This window comes from Bombus vosnesenskii, unplaced genomic scaffold (genome assembly GCF_011952255.1).
Source record: "Bombus vosnesenskii isolate JDL3184/JDL3185 unplaced genomic scaffold, Bvos_JDL3184-5_v1.1 scf7180000013295, whole genome shotgun sequence".
Lineage (NCBI taxonomy): Eukaryota > Metazoa > Arthropoda > Insecta > Hymenoptera > Apidae > Bombus > Bombus vosnesenskii.
In genome coordinates, this window is record NW_022882946.1 from 1,046,922 (window position 1) to 1,069,576 (window position 22,655).

The 22,655-nt window shown below is 39.2% G+C and overlaps 2 protein-coding genes across 4 annotated transcripts; one reads left to right on the forward strand and one right to left on the reverse strand.

Annotated features, from left to right (window-relative positions):
- The first annotated feature begins 190 nt into the window (after positions 1-190).
- Positions 191-5,056, forward strand: LOC117233181 (guanine nucleotide-binding protein-like 1). Its single transcript, XM_033493225.1, has 7 exons — positions 191-321; positions 521-733; positions 813-1,138; positions 1,203-1,848; positions 1,938-2,360; positions 2,432-2,719; positions 4,874-5,056. The coding sequence occupies exons 2-6, from the start codon at positions 643-645 to the stop codon at positions 2,710-2,712; spliced, it is 1,767 nt and encodes a 588-aa protein (XP_033349116.1). The 5' UTR covers positions 191-321; positions 521-642; the 3' UTR covers positions 2,713-2,719; positions 4,874-5,056.
- LOC117233179 (otoferlin-like) lies at positions 4,444-22,223 on the reverse strand. Of its 3 annotated transcripts, none has more exons than XM_033493224.1 (27): positions 21,712-22,223; positions 18,278-18,336; positions 17,186-17,374; positions 16,678-16,949; positions 15,606-15,870; positions 15,027-15,203; positions 14,470-14,532; positions 13,520-13,604; positions 11,903-12,246; positions 11,470-11,780; positions 11,113-11,356; positions 10,754-10,990; positions 10,365-10,673; positions 10,137-10,289; positions 9,788-9,988; positions 9,445-9,696; positions 8,568-8,869; positions 8,104-8,468; positions 7,774-7,956; positions 6,963-7,692; positions 6,721-6,891; positions 6,470-6,639; positions 6,055-6,373; positions 5,772-5,970; positions 5,477-5,695; positions 5,301-5,401; positions 4,444-5,097 (listed from the first exon to the last, which is right to left on the reverse strand). In XM_033493224.1, the coding sequence occupies exons 1-27, from the start codon at positions 21,788-21,790 to the stop codon at positions 4,917-4,919; spliced, it is 6,180 nt and encodes a 2,059-aa protein (XP_033349115.1). In that variant the 5' UTR covers positions 21,791-22,223; the 3' UTR covers positions 4,444-4,916. The 3 variants fall into 3 exon arrangements, with proteins under 3 accessions (XP_033349115.1, XP_033349114.1, XP_033349113.1); XM_033493223.1 differs by having other exon boundaries at positions 9,448-9,696; positions 15,606-15,873; XM_033493222.1 differs by having other exon boundaries at positions 15,606-15,873.
- Between the last annotated feature and the right edge of the window lie 432 nt (positions 22,224-22,655).

The window sequence follows — 22,655 nt, forward strand, 5'->3', positions numbered from 1 at the left end:
CATAAACAATATTACCTACTACCTACCTACTTCATTTATTAACATGACCTATAACCAATTGGCATCGTGGATCGTTACCCCCACTTTTCCTAACGGAAGGTGCGAACAGCGAATCAGCGTTGTTAATTAAAAAGGGCACACCCGTACCGAGCTTTCCTCCGTAATGAGACGAGACACCTGGGGAGAAATAGACAAAACCATCGAACAGTGAACATCTATCCGATCAGTTTACCCCTAAGTTTACGTGACCACATACTGTGTGCATTTCTGGTGCGCTCTTCAGTTCAGTGACAGTGCTTCAGCGGACCGGACTGCCGAAGCGTAAGTTAAAGTTGATTAGTAAACAAACTCCTTCGGTCATTTACGAGTCAAAAATATATAAAATCTTATATATTGATATAATTAATTTTGTAACCATAGAATCTTAATCTTGTTAAAAGTAATTGTTAAATTCTTAAAATGTTAATTTAAATATACATATTGATTAAAGTAGTAATTTTTAATCTTATATACGATATAGGCATCCCGCTAGTCAAAGGATTCACTTACTGTGTACTTAATGTGTCATACCTTAACGTCAAAATAAAGAAGTTAGTGAAGTTTCTGAGGTTAAGTTAATTGAAAAATTGAGTTAATTGAAAAATGAAACCAAGAAGAAAGAAACCGTTTAGCGGTAAAGCAAAGAAACAGCAGTTGCAAATTAAGAAGCAACGGCAAAATTTGGCTTTACTTAGTATGTATGCACAATATAACAATGAACGATACGTTTTATATATTACATATTCGAATAATTAATTTTATGTTATAATTAGCAGGTGAAAGTCACAGCGGATACAAGGAAGATGACATAAATTACTCTAGTGATCTTGAATATAATGCTATACAAAAAATTAATAAACAGCCAAAAAATGATAATTCTCTTAGAAACAGATATACTTTACAATTCTTTCAAGACAGTGAAGAAGAAATACTGAAACGAAAGAAACAATCCAGAAGTGCTATTGTACCTTTATCTCTTGAAGATCAAGAAGTTTCAAATAATTATTTTCCACCTGGAATTGATATGCCAAAAAGGCCACCATGGGACTTTAATATGTCAAAAAAACAATTAGAATTGGCAGAACATAAGTATTTTACTGTAAGTAATTGTAATACACATTTATGTTTGTTGATATAAATTTAATATTGGCTTATACTTTTAGGAATATCTAAAAAACATGGAAAAGTTAAATACCATCAGTTACTTTGAATTAAATTTAGAAACTTGGAGGCAGTTATGGAGAGTTCTTGAGATGTCTGATATTTTATTAATCATTGTTGATATTAGATATACCGTTTTAATGTTTCCTCCATATTTATACGAGTATATAACGAATGAACTTAAAAAAGACATGATTTTAGTATTGAATAAGGTTGATTTAGCACCTCCAGCTTTAGTAATAGCATGGAAAGAATATTTTCGTACCATATACCCAAAGTTACATATTTTGATGTTCACTTCGTATCCCACTTATAATTTATGTGGAAATAAAAGGGATACAAAGGGAATGAAACACAGGCGGAGAAAGGGAAAACTTAAAATGGCTGCAGAAGGAGCCCAGAAATTGTTGGATATTTGTAAAGAAATTGTTGGAGATAACGTGGATTTAACTTCTTGGCAAGAAAAGATTCAAGAAGAAATGCAAATGGAATTTGATTTAGATGACGCCGATCATAAAAGCAATATTACTATAGAAAAAGGAGATACAAGTTATATCAAGCATGAACGTTATAAAAATGGAGTTTTATCCATAGGATGTATCGGAACTCCAAATGTTGGAAAATCGTCCTTAATGAATGCATTAATGGGTAAGCAGTATTTTTTATAAAAAAAATTGAAATTTAGAAAATGACAATGTTTAAATATTTAAATGTCATTTGTTAAATATCTTTCATAGGCAAAAAAGTTGTTAGCGTGTCACGTACACCAGGACATACTAAACATTTTCAAACTATATTTCTTACAAAAACCGTTTGCCTCTGTGACTGTCCAGGATTAGTATTTCCATCTACAGTACCTAAACAACTACAAATATTAATGGGATCTTTCCCAATAGCTCAAGTCAGCGAACCATATACAACAATTAAATTTCTAGCTGAGAGAATAGATTTACCAAAGATACTTAAGTTGCAACATCAAGATAACGATGATACATGGAGCGCTATGGATATTTGTGATAGTTGGGCTTCTAAACGAAATTTCTTCACTGCACGAACTGCTAGATACGATTCTTACAGGGCAGCTAATTCGTTATTAAGGATGGCCCTTGAAGGGAAAATTTGTATATACGTATATCCCCAAGACTGGAGTCTTAATAAAGGTAATTGTCGTTAGACGTTGGCATAAATAATTTACTAATTTTTAAAATAATCTCTTTCTATCTTATAACAGGAAAGTTGGAGAATCATCCAGAAATTGAACTAGTTAAATGGATTCAAGCTAAAAATAAAGGCGAAGATGTAAGTGATATGAGAGGAATATACATTTCGTCCGAAGATGAAAATGACGAACAGAAACTCTCAGGAAATCGAGAACATGAAGAGAAAACATCGCAAGAAACATCCGATACTTCTGACCATTCTAATGAGACAACAAGCGAAGACTCAGAAATATCGCCCGTAGTTAACAAATTTGAAGCACTGTGTACAGATATATCAGAAATAAATCCTTAGTTAGTCAGTGTTTAATTAGTATTTTATTTATTCCTTTGAATACATGTTATATATGTATATATATGTATATGTCGGAGATGAAAGGACATCGGGGCTTCCCTTTTGGAATGTTTGCAATACCCTAGTCCAAACTTTTAATATAGCTACACTTAAGTAATAAAACTAACAAATAGTTTTAATGTTCTAATCCGATTTTATGACGATGGGCTTGGGCTCGAAGTGACATAACGGGTCACTGAACGTAGCCACGGTCACGGGAGGGACGTGTACCTGACACAGGTATGGAATAATTATATAGCTCTCCTTAAAAACAAAGATTGACCCAAGAGGTGGAGAGAAGAATATATAAGGGCAGCTTCACTTGGACTGCGGGTTAGTTCATTCGCATAAGTTTTATTTGTACGTTGAGTCATACGTGTATCACATCGCATTCGTCATCCCGTTGACCGTGGATTCGTTATCGAACCATTGTCATCAACATCTCGACCATCCGATCGCCGCTATTACTTGTAGCTTCTTGTAATAATCACATTTGTACCAATAAATATCAGCTATAACCGCGATGGCAAATTCGAGTGAAAGTTCGTCAAACGCCCAAAATTCCAACCTTAACCCGACATATATATATATATATATATATATATATATATATGTCGGAGACGAAAGGACACCGGGGCCTTCCCCTGGTACTTCGGGAAAATCAGTAAAATCGTAATTAAAGTTTACAGTTGTAATTAAATAATTTGCCGTCATTCTGCCCAATTGTGCTTGTTTGCGATTTGTGATAATAAACTTGGGCCCAAGGCGACCATCAGCCGCCGAACGTAGCCGCGGTCAATGGGACGGGCGCTCCGCCTAACAAAGGTGCGGGGTGATGTTATGACCCTCATTAAAGGAAATACCCATAGAGGTATTTGACAGTAAAACATCCTAACGGTTTCTTCGGACAATGAATACCTAACATATACATGTACATTGTACATAGCACAAGTCCAGTTAGCCCGAGGACCCGCTATAAAACCTGGGTTTTCCGGCAATTAAGATTTGGGCAAACGGACAGGCAGCTTTTGTCTCAAATCGACCAAGAGATCTTTCTCGAGATCTCATCGGCGAAGGGAGTTATACACGTTTGAGTTAGAGCAAGTATACCTATCCTTCCGTTGACCGTGGATTCGTTATCGAACCTAAGACCATTATCACTAGTGTCGCTAGTGCCTAATCGCCGCTGTTGATTGTCGAATCGGTAGTGTTCATACTCGTAGTATCAGGCCGTATCTTCGTTATAACACAACGCTGGCCAACTCCAAGGGAGGTCTATCAAAAGCCCACTACCCTGTTCCTGACTCTTCTCCGACATATATATATTAACACGTTCATGCCGGCGCTGCTATTTGTATTTCTCGCCGTGGAGTAGCGCTCGTATTCATGTTTATAATAAGTTTATGATATCGAATTGTCTTGTTTTTAAATAAATCTTACTTTTTTCAACTAATATACGTTAAATTTTCAACTATATGGCAATATTTTCTAATTACTAAACGAACTATATTTTTGGTGTACGCACCGGTTGGTGGAACGTTCAAGTATGAGCAACCGGTAGTATGCGCCGACGTGAACGTGTTAAATTATCTATTTACAACGAAATAGAATACAATATTTTTAACGAAATATTTGATAAGTAAAAACAGTATATACTATATATATATACACGCATTATTGTTCTGCATCTAATAATTTCTAATTATTTATTGTATTGCTCTTTATATATACATTAGCTTTTATTACTGTTTCGTTGGTCCATTATACAGCAATTATTTATTAAAAAGAGCTCTTTCATCTAGAAGCATAATCAGCTTTTACTTTGCTATTTAAAACTGTTGGCAAAAGGAAGAAATATTTAAGTCGTTAAAAATTCATAGATTTTTAGATAGCTTAAATTTTGAGGCCTATCAAATTTATGTGATAAAATGAGCACGAGATATGCAAATATGAAATGAAAAAGTAGGCTTTATATAATATATCGATACAACGTGCTTAGTATGGTCAACAAAACTAACTTTGAGAAATTTAAAGTTACATCTATAAAGTATTAAACAATAGTGTATCTGCAAAGTTAGTCCTCTATTACTTTCTTATCAAAATATCGTTTTCCGTGTTTCAGCTATCATGAGCATACGAAGCAATAAAATCTGCAAGCGACATTTTTAAGCTCCCAATAACTTTTTAACGGAATAACCAGGTATCGAGTAAAAGAACAATAATACGACTATTATTAATGCAATTGCTACTATAGCTTTCAGAATTGCCCATTTGTAGTTGTGCCATACTATATATTTAACAGATTTCAAAGGATTCAAAAACCACATGAAAGATGCATCGGGCCTGCTGAAAGAAAAGACAAACTAATTAACGATATAGTTTTTTAAACGAACTAATCGAGGTACTGATTAATCATCAAATGTATATATATATATATATATATATATATCAAAAAACGATAATTGGATAAATAAATTGTACAAATCAAGTAGTAACAAAGCAAGCTCGCGTTGAATGTTAAAACATTGTATGATCGTCTTTATATTTACTTGGGTTTGTCAAGCGGATCAGGTTCGTTCCTTCCAAATCCTGCAGGATTTTTCTCAGCCTCTTCTTTGGTTAACAAATGAATTTCAGCTTCTACTTTACCCTACGGATATTTTCGATGTAAAATACTTTCAAGTTTGTACGAAACACATTAGAGCGAATATGAATTGATATTTACCGTTAATTCCATATCCTCGTTTTCTTTTTTGACGTAGAAAGGCCACCAACCTTTTATTCGTTTCTGTTTGAAAATATTTACGGTTGGCACAGATCCATCGGTCTTTAGCATACTTAACGTACAAAGCTTGCTATTCTTTGCACCGCGTGGAAATCGATTTAAATCGAGAGTAATAGCACCCAGAAAATCGTCAGCTGAAAAGTGATCTGCATCCCAGACCTGTGTACGGTGGATTCGAATGATAACGGAAATATAAATTAAAAGTACGATTAAAACGATTTTTTTTTTTTTTTACTTGTAATTCCAAACGAGCAGGAATCTTGCATTCAGTTTCGTCCCAGCTAAACAGACTTTCTTTCCGATTGATAACGATCTTCTCTTCTGCTACGAGATAATCGAATGGAAATATAAAACGCCAATTGAAATTCCCTTCTCCTGTTAACGATCTATAATGAATGTCCGTAGATTGGCAATCTTCGGGGCCTTTCAGCCATCTAATAAACAAATCCAAGCAAAATTCACCGTTCTAACGAATCTCCAAACTATGCGCGAATTTCTTATATAAATACGCGGAATACCCTTTCACGTAAATATCGCTCATCTTTTCGCCAGTAAAGAACGCATCGTCTTCCAGTATAACGTCGTCGGTGTTCCATACGATGATCCGAAGCTCGTAACTTTTGGGTTTCCTCGGTGAAATATCGATCGACGGTCCTGGCGAAGGCATGTCCATAGGAAACATGTCAACCCACATTTCCAACTTTCCTTGCTCGATCCCGGGTTTTTCAGGATTGTAAAGTGGACGTGTTTCCACATGCTCGGGGACCAGAGCGCAACCGATTCTTGGAAAAGCATGCCATTGGTGAAGAACTGCCAGTGCAAGATGTTCTTCTATGCCTGGTAAGATGAACGTTATTTTTAGGAAAAGCACCGCGGTATTCGACACGGTAGCTTTTCTAATCGTTAGGAAATCGACGTTCGGTCGATATTTACCTTTCGTATGAACGTAACATTCCATTTCCTCGTCCGACAAAGAAAACGTTTTTCTTCCTATCGTTACTTTTCCGTGGGAATACGCCGGTCCGTCGATCTTTCCCTCTTTGCAAAGCTTCGACAAGATCTGCGTCGGTTTCATCGCGTCTCTCCATTTGTTGTAACCGGATCTGGCGATAAAATACGCCGACTTGAGCACGTCGTTTCATTTTACAAGAAAATAATCGAAATGTTCTCGTTCGGAAACTTACTCGTCGTATTTTTTGGCTAGACCGCAAGTAGCACGATGCCGGCTATAAAATCGATTTTCCAGATCGATCTTTGTTTCACCGATCATATCGTCCGTGCCGACCAAGTCCCAATCCAACACTTGAACGGTCAACAACGAATCTTGCGGGAAGGTTGCTTCTATTTCGAAACACCTTGCAAATAAAAGACACGAAGATGTAACGATAGGTCGTAACGAATAGTACGCGATCGTATCGGTACATACTTGCCGAATACGGGATTCAGTTGTTTCGACACGTAATTCTCTTTGTCACTGATTCTTTTACCGCCTAGTTGCAAAACGACGTAAGGATCTGCTTTTCCGTTTAGATCGCAAGGATGAAGATCGTTCGCCTTGACGATATAAACACGTACCAATACGTGAATCGGTTCGTTGGAAGGTACACCTTGAAAAAAGCCATATTGCGGGTCGAATCCCATCACCGTATGATCTATCAAATCCCTAGGGAGAGGCCACTTGTAAACTTTTAAGGCCCCTTTAAAGCTTCCCACTATTCTGGATTCGTCTTCGGGCTCGTCCCCCGTTTTCTTTCCTCTGTAAAGTTCGAACGTGTGCAGCCATTCCTTGAACTGTTCAAATTCTGGCTGAGCTTCCAATTCGTTCGGATAAATTTTCAACAGCGCCGTTTTCGGGAAATTCCGATAGGTGTGCTTAGGGCTCAGTTTCGAGACAAACCTAGCTGCGTTCGCCGTCGACTTTAGGCCAAACAATCTTTTCGCTGCAACGCCAGGACTCTTCTCGTTCGACGGATTCGCTTGATTTTGATTGTAATTTTCCTCCATGTACGCCGGAACGGTACCGTTTGCCTGCGTTTGAAACATTGGTTTCTCTCTACGCAGTTCCTTGTTTTCTTCTATCATGGCTTCGACGGAAGCGAAGTATTTGGTCCACCAATCTTGACAACCATCTTCGTTCTCCAACGTGTAGAAATCGCCTAACGGAATTCGTTCGATTCAATTTCTCGACGTTGCTCCTTTTACGCTTCGATACTTTGTGCGCAACTTGCGTAACTTACCCATGCTTCCGTCGTTGATCAGACTTTGCTTTTTTTTAATATTCTGTTCCGTTTTGTCTTTCTTCGTTGGCCAACCTTGTTCCAAACCTAAAGTAATAATCGCATCTCCGATACCAAACTCGAGATCGGTCAAAGACTCTGGCAAAGACGGGTATTGCATTTTAATCTTCGATGTATCGAAGCCTAAAGCGAAAGAGGATAATTATCGAAAGTATGGTGTACATGCATACCGATCGACGGTAACGCTACGAAATATCGGTAAAATCTATTCCATCTACAACCAACTTGGATTACAGATTTCCGAAGAGTCCGAACTCGACGTTATTTTACCTGTGTATTGCTGTAATTGATACAGATTCTTCTTTCTTTCTTCCACATCCTTCGCTTTCTTCGTTTGCGGATGGTACATATATTTATGGATCGAATTTATCGTGTGCGTTCCAACGAGAGTGTAACGACCGAAACTTCTGCAATCTACAGCCCTGATGGTCAAAGGTGGCCGATAGAGCTCCTGTTCGGGCAACTCCAACTCCAAAAATTTCACCGGTGTATTGAAATTCGGATTTTTCTTTGCGTTTGTGATAACCGAAGAGTAAAGAATATGACCGGCGCATTCGACGTCTACTCGAGGCTTGTCCACAGTCATTAGATGGATCCTCTTCAAATCCCTTAGACCCCAAAACAGTACCTCGATTCTGCGATAGAAGGCGATAGCGCGCGTGTGAGAGAGCGAACTAACGTTCAGCGAAATTCCGATGACGTTTGAAACTTGTGCAAACTAAAAGTAGTTTTACCGGTACTTGGAGAGAGTCGGTCGAATTCCAACGGGAACCGGAAGAATCGGTCCCCGATCCTGAGCTGCGACGGGAGTTTGACTCGGTATTTCCTTCGGGTCTGGTAAAGTGGGAAAGCTGTAATCTTTCGTCTGCGAATATTCGAGTAGCTCGAAAACGGCGAGAAGTTCGCCCGCTCTTGCAGCGCCTCTCGTTACGTCGTACCATTCTAACGAAGGTGGGAATTTGGGTGGCGTGTAAGATTCCGAGGCGAGTTTCACGTGAGGTCGCGCGACCGCTCGACCTATGTATTCCGATTTCCCCTGAAACCATCGTACGTTTATCTCGTACAATCATCTCCGGTACAAGTTTTCGATTTTAGATTATTTATCGCGGAAAATAACTTTCGTTTCTCTCTTTGTCAAATATTCTTTGAAAAATTATCTTTCAAAAAGCTATCGTCCGAGTTTTATCGTAGTTTACTACTTATCTCTATGAGTCGCGTATTACGATACTCTTATTCGATCGACGAATTTGATTTCTAAAACCTTACGGCGGCAGCATACAGCCGTGACAATTGCGAATCAGTTTGATCGGAAAACCGACTTTAGAACGTTGTTACCTAGAGATCGATGCTGAAAAAATAAAATGTGGAAGCGTATGTGTTGCGTATGAATGTCGTATATCGTATACAAACTGTCAAAGCAGAGCCCCCATGCAGTGTTATATGTCCGTAGATAGAAAATGACTCTGTAAAAAAAGAATCGGAAAAGAATGAGAAAAGAACTATAGTCGCTTGTACGAAGATTTTCTTTGCGTGTTTAATCGAAAAATGTATAGCAACAAAAAATAAAGCAAAAACTTATGTACATCGGAGAAATTCTCCATCGTGACATACCACTTTGTCTTGATCGAAGAGTTCGACGACGATCGACGGTGGATCCTTCTTAATTTCTTCGTCGGTTCCGTAAATCAGTATGTCGTCGAAAAGAAGGAGTTCGTCCCACGTAGGACTCAAAGTTTCGTCGATCACTTGAGTAGAGTTGGAAAATTCGCCGCAAATTACTCTGGCGAAGGGATCGGAAAGACCCGACGCATCGCTGCCGATCAGAGACCGGGCTTGATACATGTGTGCTCTTAACTGGAACTTCTACTCAGATAATTCAGATATTTTCATAATAAAATTGGACGATAGCGTAAGGATCGATAGCGTAAGAATAGCACGATTGTCAAATACATACGTGTTTTTCGACGTAATGAATAACAGTGGGTGGTAAAGCGCGCGGCCTGTCCACGTTTCTCAACTCGTGACTGAGTTCGTAACCCTTTGGCAGACCTTGGATAAAGTACTTTTTATGCTTCAAGATACCCAGCCACATGTAGATTTGTAATTTCGTTTGTATCGCCCAACCCGAAGGTCCGAATCGTTTTTTCCCTGGAAGCTATCGATCGATCGATCGACGTTATTGTTCGATCGAAAATGATAGACGCGAAACTAGTCGAACATGCTGCGCGCGAGTTATTTCCTTTCGTCGATTTATTCACAAGCTACGAAAAGTAAATTAGACGTAAGAAAATAGACGAACATACTTTGAGAAACATGGTTTGAACTTTGCCGCAGTATCTGCCACATTCTTCATCGACGATCGAATATATCAAATCTCTTCCGAGTATTCTGTGATACGCGACTCGACGTCCGGAACTAATTACCCAAATAAAAACATCCGGTAGAGAATCTTGAGGCTGAAAGTCGTGTTTTCCTTTTAACGATAAAATACCCGTTTTAAGGAGGCAGCAACTTCGACGAAGGATACTCACGTCCTCGACGAGAAATTTTAATTTCTGCAAATAGCTCTGTGCAGTCTTCAGTCTTTCCTTAAAACTACTCTTAGTGATCACGGCTTTAAGATTGCGCGACATAATTCCAATACTTTCTAATTCTCTTTGACAAAGTTTCGTTCTCTCTTTATCGAGTTTCGTCTTCCCAACTCCCGGCCCGGTGATACTCGATTTACTGATGCTGACGTATCGATTACAGTTGCTGCTTAATTCGTCTAACGCAGACTTTAAGATTTTCTCGCCTGTACAGTCGTCAGCGTGCGACTGAGCCTCCGACAATCCCTCCTCCTACCCCAAATAAAAAATGCCCGTTAATTAAAGCAGATCACCTCGACTATACACTACGATGGAAACGTCTATCGACTTACCAGCTTATCGGAAATTTTGCTGATTATATTGCTATTGTACATTCTACGCCTATAGTCGGGCCAGATGCTCCTAACGTGAAGGCAAGGTTTGTCATCCCAGTACGGCAAAAAATAATACATTTTATCGTGCGTCATCGGTTTACAGGCTGGAGTGGTACTCTGCCAAGATCCGCTCAACACTTCCTGCAGCTCCTCTTGATCGCTACTCGTTCCACTTTTTGGTCCCATTTCGCATATCTGACAGCGACCGATTAAAACCGATTTTACCAACTTGTTTATCCGTTCAACGTAGTCGAACGTCGACGAACGACACGAAGCGACACGGTACAGAAGAAGATAATAAACGGAAATTGCCTCACCTTGGAGCTTTCGTTGTGACCGTCTAAAGCGTTTCCCGCATTCCCTATCGATAATTCGAAATACATTGGTTTGTCGCCGAGTTTCTTGTCGACCATCGTGGCGTCCATTATGGTGGCGAAAAGAAAAAATTCTTCGTTCCTGGCATAAACGGATTCGTTGATGGGTATCGTGGGTTCGACTTCCACCTCCGATGGAGCCATTTCCACGTTATCGCTTATCTCTGTCCTAATGCCTATTAATAATCTAAAGATACAGGACGATAACACGTTTAATATTTCCATGTTTCGTTCTCGGCAAAGGAATGGAACGCGATACGATTTTCAATCGAGAGAAAATAAACGAAATCGAGCCGTAACCTTGCTCTGTAAGAGATTCCTTCACCCAATCCAGCGTTCAACGTGGAATGCTTATCTATGATACTGTAATCCCTGATGCTTCCGTAAAAATGGATAAAAGCTGGTCCAAAAGTTGGTAGAAATCCCTTTTCACCGTCGTTGCTGATCTTCTTCAAGTCGACGAAATGCGTGCCGATGACGGTCGCGTGAACCGGGTCGTTGTCGCATAGCTGAATTTTAATCCTTTGACAGAGAGGTGGAAACATTTCCGTGAAGACGATCTGTTCGTTCCAAACTGGCGCGTAACTGTGCCTTTTAACGCTCGTCTTACCCTGAATCGCGTGGAAAAACTTACTTGAAGGATGTTTGCCTCTTTCCCGCCTCTTTGATCGATTGTACGCATAGAACGTAGCGAAAACTATCGTGCATAGATAAGAAATTTGATCGATCTTACGGTTAGTCCGGCGAAGGACACTTGAACGTACGGATCGACGAGATCCTTGATTTCACCGGTAAACGCCTTCTTCACGTTCGCCATGATGCTGCTGTTCATCTTCGGTAGCCCGTCCGCTCTGTACACCTTCACGATGAACTTGGCTCTTTGTCTCTCGATAGGCACACCGTCCGGTAGCAAAAGATTACCCTCGATATCGTCCTCGTCCTTCTCGCTTTTTGGAGGAATTTTCACGGTGTCGCCTTTCCCGATCACGCTTATGTCGCACTTCAAGTAACCCTTGGGGCCACCAGCCACGTCGTCCGGATCCGTCAACAATGCCCATTTATGGTAAAATTGATGATCTACAGGGTGAACGGGAATTACTTTCATCAAAATAGAACGCGATCCATCTTTAAACGTGTACGTCGTACATACATCGTAACACGAACAGAGAAAGGTTTTAAAGTCGATCGTAAACACCGATTAAGCGAATATGTACATGATTTATGAATAAATGATAGAAGATACAACTTTTGACAGTCATTCGCTTCCGATGCATCTTTACAACTTTTCAGAATCTCAACTCGCCGATAAGTTCCAGGAAATTGAAACTGTCATACGTATCGACGATACTTTGACCGACTAAAGCGTTTAATTAACCGTTAACGGTATTACTCGAACGTTAATAAATTAGCGTCGCGTTCGTGTCGAGAGACGATCGTTATTCGTAGAAACGAATAATTATACGCTCGATTAGCGATTATCTCATGTGCGTACTTACGTAACGATTTCCAATGTACTTACTACTGTTACTACTTTCTATTTATTTGCACCGTTGTAATATTTCAATCGGTTCTAACGCGTTCATTTTCACATTGTAAAATAAATATGTATCATCGATAAAGCGGATTGCATATTTCTTCGCATAATACGCAACGTATTATGTACAAATATAGTAAGAAGTATTTCTACGCTACAGAAGCGGCATGACTTAGAAACTATCGTACTACAAGCCAAGTGTGACAAATGTTATACAAGCTGTGAATTTAAACGATACTCTGATGCATGATGAAAATATGATATGATACGAAATAGCTGTTTCGCTTCCTTTCGCTTCTGTCGCTTTTACTTCGATCCTTTTCCACTAAAACGTTTCATTTATATCGTCTTGGTAATTTTGTTATTCTACCCTTTTAGTTTATGTTTCATACACATGCGTTTGTAAGCGATTTCCAATTCATTCGTTTTTAATCGATGAAATTTATTCGCGATACTTTTATCGTTTACGCGTCGGTAAACGAAACTGCTCAAATACGTAGAAAACGCGTACGATTGATCAACGTGATTAATTTCGTTGCGACTCGAATGAAAATATAGTAAATTCGTTACTTTGCAATCAGAATATGGGTTAGAATGATAAACGTGTAATTTAATGGAATATGTTTCAGTTTGATCGAAAATGTACATCGATTAAAATTTTCGTCTATGGAAATATCATTTTACTTTCAATGGAACGACAAAGAAAATCGTTTGCTCAGCTTCCTCGTCGGCACTGGCTCGATAAAGGATGAAAGACAGTCGGTAATGATTAACAGTAACCTTTAGGATCCTTTTCGAAGGACTAAAAAAATATACCTGGTTGTGCCCATACAGTCGCGATGTCTAACTTAAAGATGCCCAGTGTTAGATTAGCGCGTAAGAGATTCCGCGATTGCTGCACCTGCGTATCAATACAAGGTATTCACTACAAGTAATGTTAATTCACCTTCTCCTCGATTATCATTCATCGCGTAAAGTTGCCTTTCGCATACGTGTATCTAAAGCGACCTGTTCGACCGAGTAATTCTAAATCCGCAAATATTTCGATTTACGAATCAAGAACGATTACTCTCGTTAATTCGTCTCTTTTTCGTTTCTCGAATCCCCTTCGCTTTTATTGCGTTTGCGTCTCTTACATACAAAATCGATAAATTTAACGGTAGGAACGATCGAGTCGTGCGCCGTTTCAACTGTTCTCTAGAGAACAGATCAAATCCATCGTGCAAAATATACGAACTCTTTGAATTTTCATATTTATTTCCAGTACACTGAAATACGATATTCTATTTGCAATACGTCATGACGATCATTGTCAATCACCTCAGGTTCTCGTTCAGTCAGATGGGAAATGAAAACAACTGATTATCGAAATACAACGTTGTCGGCAGTCGATTTCTATCGATCGAAAATTCACATAAATTCCAACAAACGGTCGATAAACGACCGATGATTACGCGACTAATCCTTTTATCCGGAAAGCGAGAAACCCATTCGTCCTCCTGTTTCGAAACTTTTTTCCTATTTTCGTGTTCTTTTCGTGATATCATGCATCGTATATGCGTATTTACCGATTTATTGCCGAAAACGTTTTATTCAAAGCGCGATCAGCGGATTCGTTGCTTGCGCGTTATCGTATTTATTACAGAGTATCGGGGGCCAATTAAGAGCTCTAGTTATTAACAATCTAACGAAGCAAATAACTCCCTAACTTCTATAAACAGCAATCTGACGGAGCGAGATTGAAGGAAATTCGACGAGCGACTTACCGATAGCGTGATAATTTTATCGAACAGCATGACAGGAGGCATGTGGAAATCGAAGACAAAATACTGAAAAACAGAACGATATTAAAAGCGTTATTTCACCAAAATAATTTCGTAGCGTTCTATACGCTTTCAAATTGAACGAACACGCGCTCACACACGCAGACTCGATGTCAAACGAGAAGAACAAAATGCGAGATCAAGAAATTCGATATTGTATTTTAATGATAACAAACGCGAGAACGAACGAGAAATCTGAAATGAACAGAGCTACTTGCTAAATGGTAAAAAAAAAAAAAAAAAAAATACCGAAACGTAGGTATGTACATTATGTCGGTGCAACGGAGTTTATATCGACTAAATAGTTTATAGGACAACTCGTAGGAAAAAAATAATATTATCGTAAATACACCGTTCTGCTCTTTCCTCCTTTCTACACCCGTTGCTCAGTTCGATTTTACAAACTTTCCGATAATTTCCCTTCAGTTTCCTTCGAACTTTGTTTTAAAGAAAATTCATTCCAAGTAGGACATATAGGTATACGATATGTATGTATGTACCTCGTTGTAATACGGACAATTCGTAGATTCTTTGACGCTGGTGTATTTTCGTTGGTCTCCGATTTGTACGCAAACGACCGGATCCATGTTCAGACCGGCCAACTGTCTCGCTTCGATGATGGTGACGCAAACTTGATAGTCCTGTGCCTTTAACGCGGTTTGTCCAGTGTCGACGGTCTGTAAAAATAGGATAGAAACGAATTTCACGATACGGTGAAATTTCCTTGCAAGCTGCGTCGTTTCCGACTCGAAAGAAACCGTTTATTCTCAAGACGAAGACGGGTCATCGAATTCTTATGCAAATGCTGTTACGCAATTTATCGCGCCATTTACTTATTTCTTTCCAGTCGGGCTACACTCGACAATGCCAATCTCTCGAACGATCTCCGTTTTATTTGGAATTTCGGTACTTGAGACACGCCGACGCGGAATACATTAGCGAGCTTTCTACGTGTTTCCGTACAATCCGTATCGATGTCCAATGCCATTGATCGTTTCGTTACGCGCAATGGACAGAAAAACGAAAAGCTAAATATTACGCGCAATTATAGCTTTGATCGTTCGAAGGATCGATCGAACCTTTGGCTTTGATTTCTTCGTTGGTTTCACGATCGCCTCCTGAGTTTTCACCGTATTCGTTCCACCCTGGCTGTCATAATCGGACACGTTCGTTTCCAAAGAAGTCATCGAGTTCGTTCTCGAAGGTTCGTTGGATGTGGTGCAACTCGAATCCCTTCTATCGAGTAATTCGCTGGTATCCGAGCCGCTGTCGCAGGATCGAGCTCTGGGTGGTCTTTGCTTGCCCAACTTTATAAGAGATCTCATGCTTTTCAACGTCGAACTCCTGCTACAAAGAACGCATTTTCCCCATCTTGCCTATGTTATCGGCAGCATCTCTTTCGAGAAATGTAAACCAAAGCGTATAGAAGTCGATTTGCCATATTTCGAAAAAGATTTCATCTCGTGTTAACCCCGATACTCGAACGATATGAAACATAAAAATCGTTAGATTTTTCACGAATGTTGAAATGATCAACAACGAACTAAACGGTCTGGCGGCCTCGCCCATTTAATTCCAAAAAAACAGATACCGAGACGCGATATTTTGCAACAAGTGCTTTCGAGTTCCCATAAATTGTCATCGGAGCGTGAAACACCTATGGCGCGCAAATTTCGAAGACGATAAGATCAACGTAAAGCGTGTCTCACTAACACGCGTATTCTCACACGCGTCGTCTAAAAAGGAGATATCATTCCCTCTTTGAAGCTAAGACAATGATAAAACGTTAAACAAGAAATGCACATTTTTCTACGTTGTTCCATCCCGAGCTTCTTTTCTCTATGTATTTATGACAATAAGACCTGCAGAAATACGTCATATATAACCAGCCATTGTTTAAAAAATTCTTTATGTACATATGTAGGTATATTCGCCGTTTATAAAATAAAGTCTGTACCAGAGGAAAACGTTCCGTGGCTGTTGGAAGCTTCGAGAGAAGAAACGATAAATATCTTTCGCTCGGCAGTTTCAGATTTCTTTTGAGAAAAGCAAAAAATAACGGAAGAGACAAACGGAGAAGAAAAGAAGACGGATATTACGAAAATGGAAGAGAAAGAGAAGATCTCGAGATATCTACTGGCAATTTCTCACCTCTTGCGATCCGGTGACTTGTCAGCCGTTAGCAGCGAACTACCCCTTTGTAGAAACCCCCGTTTCGAACTTTTTTGAGGACTATGCCAAGAACCCTTTTTTTTGGCGGCATCGCTGCCGCTGTTAGCTTGCTCGAGGCTTCTTTCAAGGTTCGCGATGTTTTGCTCGATGTCGATCAACATTTGTTGTTCATCCTCCATTATTTCCGAGGCCGCGTACGAGCTGCAACTTCCGTCAGGAGGGTTGTATCGAATTTCAAAGCAGACGACAGCCTACGCATATTAAACGTGTTTTGTCATATCTCGGTAATGACCATCGATCTCCGATCAAAAGTTTAGTCCAAATTTCGTTTAAAACGTCTCGTGCGTAATTTATCTTTGCCCCGATGCGGATCGTCTATCGTACGCGATTATTCCTCGGAGCGCGGCAATTCAACGCCGCCGCTTGATATGGAATTGAACGCGGAAACTGTTATCGCAAGCATAGGTATGCATGTGTTTGAACGTACCGGAAGCGGCTTGTTATTGAGGTCTACCAAGGAATCCGTGACAATGATTCGACCTTCTCGTATCACCGTCTGCAAAACCAAACCGTATTTCGCGAGCACTTTTTCATTTTTCAAAACGCCCCGCGATACCACTGACAATTGCAGTACTTCTACTTCATCCACCGGTCTTCCCAAGTTCCAAGTGAAGCTCTGAAAAATGTTAAATCACGCTGAGCTTTTCGTTAACCATGCTTTATAAATCATGCTTTGGTTTAGCGATTTTTTCATTTTTTTTTTACGCTCGAAGGAAACAAATAAAACAAAGACAAAAAGAGTAGTCTACCAGCCTCGATTAACCTTGATTATGATATGTTCTTTTGATATTTAAATGTCAACATTATTTATATTTTTCATGCAAGCAATTGCATTTTTTGTATAGAAATAAAAATAATTAAAACAAAGATGCAAGCAACAGCACAGCGTTGACTAATCGATACACGAACTGTGTAACGTATGAACTAACGCGAATGAAATATTTTTTTCCTTTCCTGCTTGTGTACCTCGCATCGCTTAAATAAAAACGACAAAATATGTCTTTAGTCGAAAAAACAAAAATCCACTCGTCGATATAACAAAATATCGAGCTACAGTAATACTTTTAGTACGAATTGAAAGTCTTAAATTGCAAAAGCGTTTTGGTAAACTTTGTTTTAATGGAGTAAAAAAGTGGGTCGCGATGAGTACTTGATATACAAAATATGTATACCGGCTGCACGCTCGTTTACTGCGCGTCAAGCAAGTTAGTCAAGTGCGCACAATCGTAAACTACGTACGAAAATTCGATAGTTGCGTGATTCGTATTCCTTCGAAATTTCTTGAAATTATGTAAAACTGTTCCTAACGAGAATCGATGTGTACACTGAAACAACGCTTTGAACAAGTTCGAGAAAAATAAAACGTTTTAACTAAGCTACACTCGTTCAAACTTTAAATGTAACGTTCTCCGTGTATTAAACGAAAAATTTACCAAAATAGTGTTATATATCTGATTAATAGTAATTAACAATAGATTAATAGAATAGCTACAAATTAAACATTTGTCTTCTACGTTACCTCATCTACCGTAATATGGTCTCCGCTTTCTTCGAGGCATTTTGAGTAATGAGGGACACCTGTAAAAGATTTTTCTGAAGAATCTCGATATCATAGCATTAAACGTAATTTCGATATCCACGACAAGTTTCATAAACCAATAAACGAATTACGTGATCGTAATTAACGATGGTTCCTTTTTAAGTGCAATAGCAGGTTAGCGTAGTTTTACGGGAAAGCTTTCATCCGTTATCAAAATTTTTCCAACTCTTATAGCATCACATTGTCGATCGAAGAACAAAACGACGATAATTCGATGCTCATTTATCGTTAGTTATATTTACGAGTGCGACGAATTGCACACTTTTTCCAAGTTCTTAGATATCAAAATGTAAGATGTTACAACAAAAATACCGTTAAGTTATTCCGTGTCCTATCATGTACCGATTGAATATTTCCAACATTTTGTTTCTCGTTATTCGATTTGCTTGCCTTTTACCGAGTTTAAATCGTAGTTTCATTCTAAACGAGATGCAACAGCTTACGCGTAGTTTCTCTCGCGACTAACAACGGTATTTAAAATGTGCAGGCAGTTATTTCTACTATGTACGTTAAAGTAGAGAATCGTGCTAAGTCTCGAAAATTTATACTTCGTCCCTCTCTCCTATAGAACACGTTACAAGGAAGAAAAATATAAGCCAACTATGTACATACTTTCCTGAACGCAAAAGAAGGGATAACTACTCATCTAGAATCGTATTTAACAATAAGTAACATTGTTGTAGCGTTGTTCCGAAGATGAGAAAAGAATATGATAAAATTGGAATAACGAGTAAAATTTATACGATAATTGTGAATGATAAACATGCATATCTATATCGCTGCCTTATAAAACAGTCCGATTATACGATTTTAATAACTGCGTATAAATTTCGAGTTATATTATGTCTGACATCTCACAGTCTTCTAGCAAACAAACTATTTCGTTCGAAGCGTACTGGAAAGCAAAAAGTTCTCCGCCGTAACTGTATTTTTATAATAGTTACTCTTCCGCGTAAACGTTAAATATCTAATCTAGATGGCTCCTTTGAAAAATATAACGCGGTAAATAAGTGGGTTAAGAGGTAACCGCGCGAGAAATTAAGACGTCGACAGCGGATTACGGGAGAAAGGAAAAGGAAGTAAAATTGTTCCTGCGATACGTATCAAAATCGTATCACGATCGTACGTGTATACACTTACGTATATTAATTAAGTAACTCTGAATAACATTGGAACGTTTAAAGAGGTCGAGGATAAAATCTTGACGTTCAACTTTGTATCACGCGAGCTGTAGATCGTCGGTGAACTGGGGCAAACGTGATTAAATAAAAGTTTAATATCCAGAAGCCAGGTTAACCTCCGGTTAACAATTCGTCGTTGTCCTGTCTTGCCTTTGAATTTTCCTTTCCTTTCGTACACGACCCTGCAAGATGACCGACTAAACCTACGACTGGTTGGTTTAACGTTTAACCTAACGCTAACCTTTGCATTTGATCCCCTAAGTCCTCACGCTTCGATAAATATTGCAAATCGCGCGTCCACACTCGGTTGAACTGGCCTTCGCTCGACAGTTTATTAACATTTAGCTACATATCCAGCGTTAAACAAACGAGTGACGTGTATTTTTAAACATTGACATTTTCCAAACATTAATTTCAATATTTACGACTTGAGCGATACGTCGAGATTTAAAAGATTTCAAAGATCTGGCTATTCTAAAGAAATATCGAATTTTGTATAAATTTAAAAAGATTCCGCTTTTAATGATATTCCTGATCTTGGATATCCTCTTCGTAATTAGAGCGATGCTCGAAGAAGCAAAAAGAAGAATGGTTAACATCCTAGCGTTATTATTTAATCCTGCTATTTTTTTAATAGAAGTGGATATATCCACGCGCTACGCGATCCCAAGTATAATCAAATTTGCCAACATAGAAAGGTTGCGTCAATTTTCCATCACCGTTGAAACTAACTTTATACGATAAGTATACAGAGAAACAAGAGTAGATACGTGTAATTCGTTTTTTCAAAGTTGCTTTCGTCGTTTTATCCTAAGAGCTTTTTTTCGTCGTTCCACGAACATAATTGTTTGAATTGGAAACACAAATAGTATCTGCTTCTGATTAATCCAGCCAATATCTGTCACCACTTTAACGGTACTGTTCCACGGTTTGCGGTTTGTTACACAGTTGTATATATTAAGATACATATATACGTATTTGTTCAGAGTTAGTTACACGAAGAGAACAAATCGATGGACACGAGACAGTAAGATAATGCGTTTCTTCTAAATATTTCTATAAGAAGAATTACATGTAAGGAGCACGAAGCATCGTATTTTACGTAACAATTTTTGTATTTTATGCGAGAACTTATGCTTGTTTCTTGAAACAAATTGAAATTTTGTAAAAGATTTCTTTTAAAAGATTAGATACACAAGATAGATATCGTAAAAATCACGTGTCGATTAAACGCGATAAATCTGCGTGTGGTAGCTGCTCTAGATAGAAATATTTATTTATAGATGAACTAATTTTAATCAATATCACCGATTAACCTTATGAAAACGGTGACCGTATGAAAACAGCGGGGTTAGTTACATTGCACAATCGAAAAACGAGAAGCGCTACTTTCTAATCGACGAAAACCTTTGCCAAGCGAATAACAGGTTCGAATAGCGTAGTATCCAAAGAAACTCGTGAAAGAGATTGCAAAGAAAGTCATTATCCTACGCGCAGTCATAGAACTCTGCGCTCGTATCGTTAATCAGTCGATCTTGCAATTGATTCGAACTTGCAACGTCTCGCAACACGATATTATTATCTCGACAAATATCTATTACGTTTCCCGTTCGCTTTAATTAACTCTGAATTATTTACTTTCCTATTTATCCTTAAATAGCAAACAGATATAGCGAATTTTGTCAAAAATCACGTGGCATAAATTTGATAATTCTTTCGAGTCATTCATTGATTAACGTTCGTAAAGAAGATGTATTCGTTCGATTTGCGTGTAACAGAGAAGGAGAATCTAAAAGCGACTATATTTGTAATAGCAGCGTAAATATTTGTACGCGAAAATTACATTATTCAGATTTCGCAGAATCGCAAATTAAATGGAACGCGAGCCACCCACCGCGTGTTACGAGAAAACGAAGGGAAAAGATGACTAAAACGACGTAACGAAATTCTGATCGATTGTCAATTATATTTACTCGGCGTCGATCGCCGTTCTCGTTCATCGCCCAAGTTCACGCCTTCAAAGTTCAATTGCCTTCGTAAATGTTGAGAAAAGCTTAACGATGCTTTTCTATGGGAAACCGAATGGATAAATGGTCGTTACGGTTGACGCAAAGTGTGGATTTTATCGGTATTTTTATCGTCGATCGTCGAGCAATATCGCTCGAAACTTACCCCGGAACTCGACCTTGACAACCTTGTCTCCTTTGAATTTCAGTCCTTGAAAATTCTTGACGATAACGACGAGCGCCATTCTATGTCGAACGTTCCGCAAATTTCACTCGCGACGTAAATTTAGCTTTCGTTAAAGGCCGTACGTATCAGGAGAGCCGAGCAAACGGATTACACCGCATGTTCCGTTCCTGCGTTCGTACGTTCTTCGATCATCCCCAGTTAGACGAAAGCAAAGGGAAGGGCCACGACCAACTGTACGAATCGAATGTCCGACTTCCGCGCTAATTCGACGATGAAAACGACAAAGACCTCGTGTTTAAGCGAATGGCGATAACATCGTAAGATGTTTCCGGTAAACGGATATTTTCAAACCGGTGCGGTGTCGCGATTAAGGAAGCGAGTGCGAGCGAGCGAGCAAGCACGTATCCGAATCGAACGACAGACAAATTCGGACTAGCTGATGTTCGCGCCTCGTACAACCCCCGAGTCCTGTCCGTCCTACCGGACCTACCCGTTCTGCTATCCTGGAGAACCAGCGCACGCGCCACTTGCTACTACTCTGCCTACTACAAACACGCAAACACACACACACACACAGATTGACCATGTTACGCGTCATCGACGCAGCTATTCATCGCGACGTGGGCGACGCGCCGCTTCGCTCACCCTGCGCCCTTCCATTCCCGTTACTCGCTATTCGCTTGCCGCGTTCTTTCCCCTAGTTTCGCCAGCATATCCTCGTGAACATAGCAAATTGCCGAAATACCTGACATACGTATCAACCGGAGCATCGATTCTTCATCGACCCAATCTCTCTTTCTCTACGCGTTTATCGACATCTCGTGTCTCTCTCTTTCGTCCTTGTTTGATACAGATGTCTATAGATACCATCGAAGATCATACATACATTTTATTTTCGTACGTACTCGACTAATATCGTATAT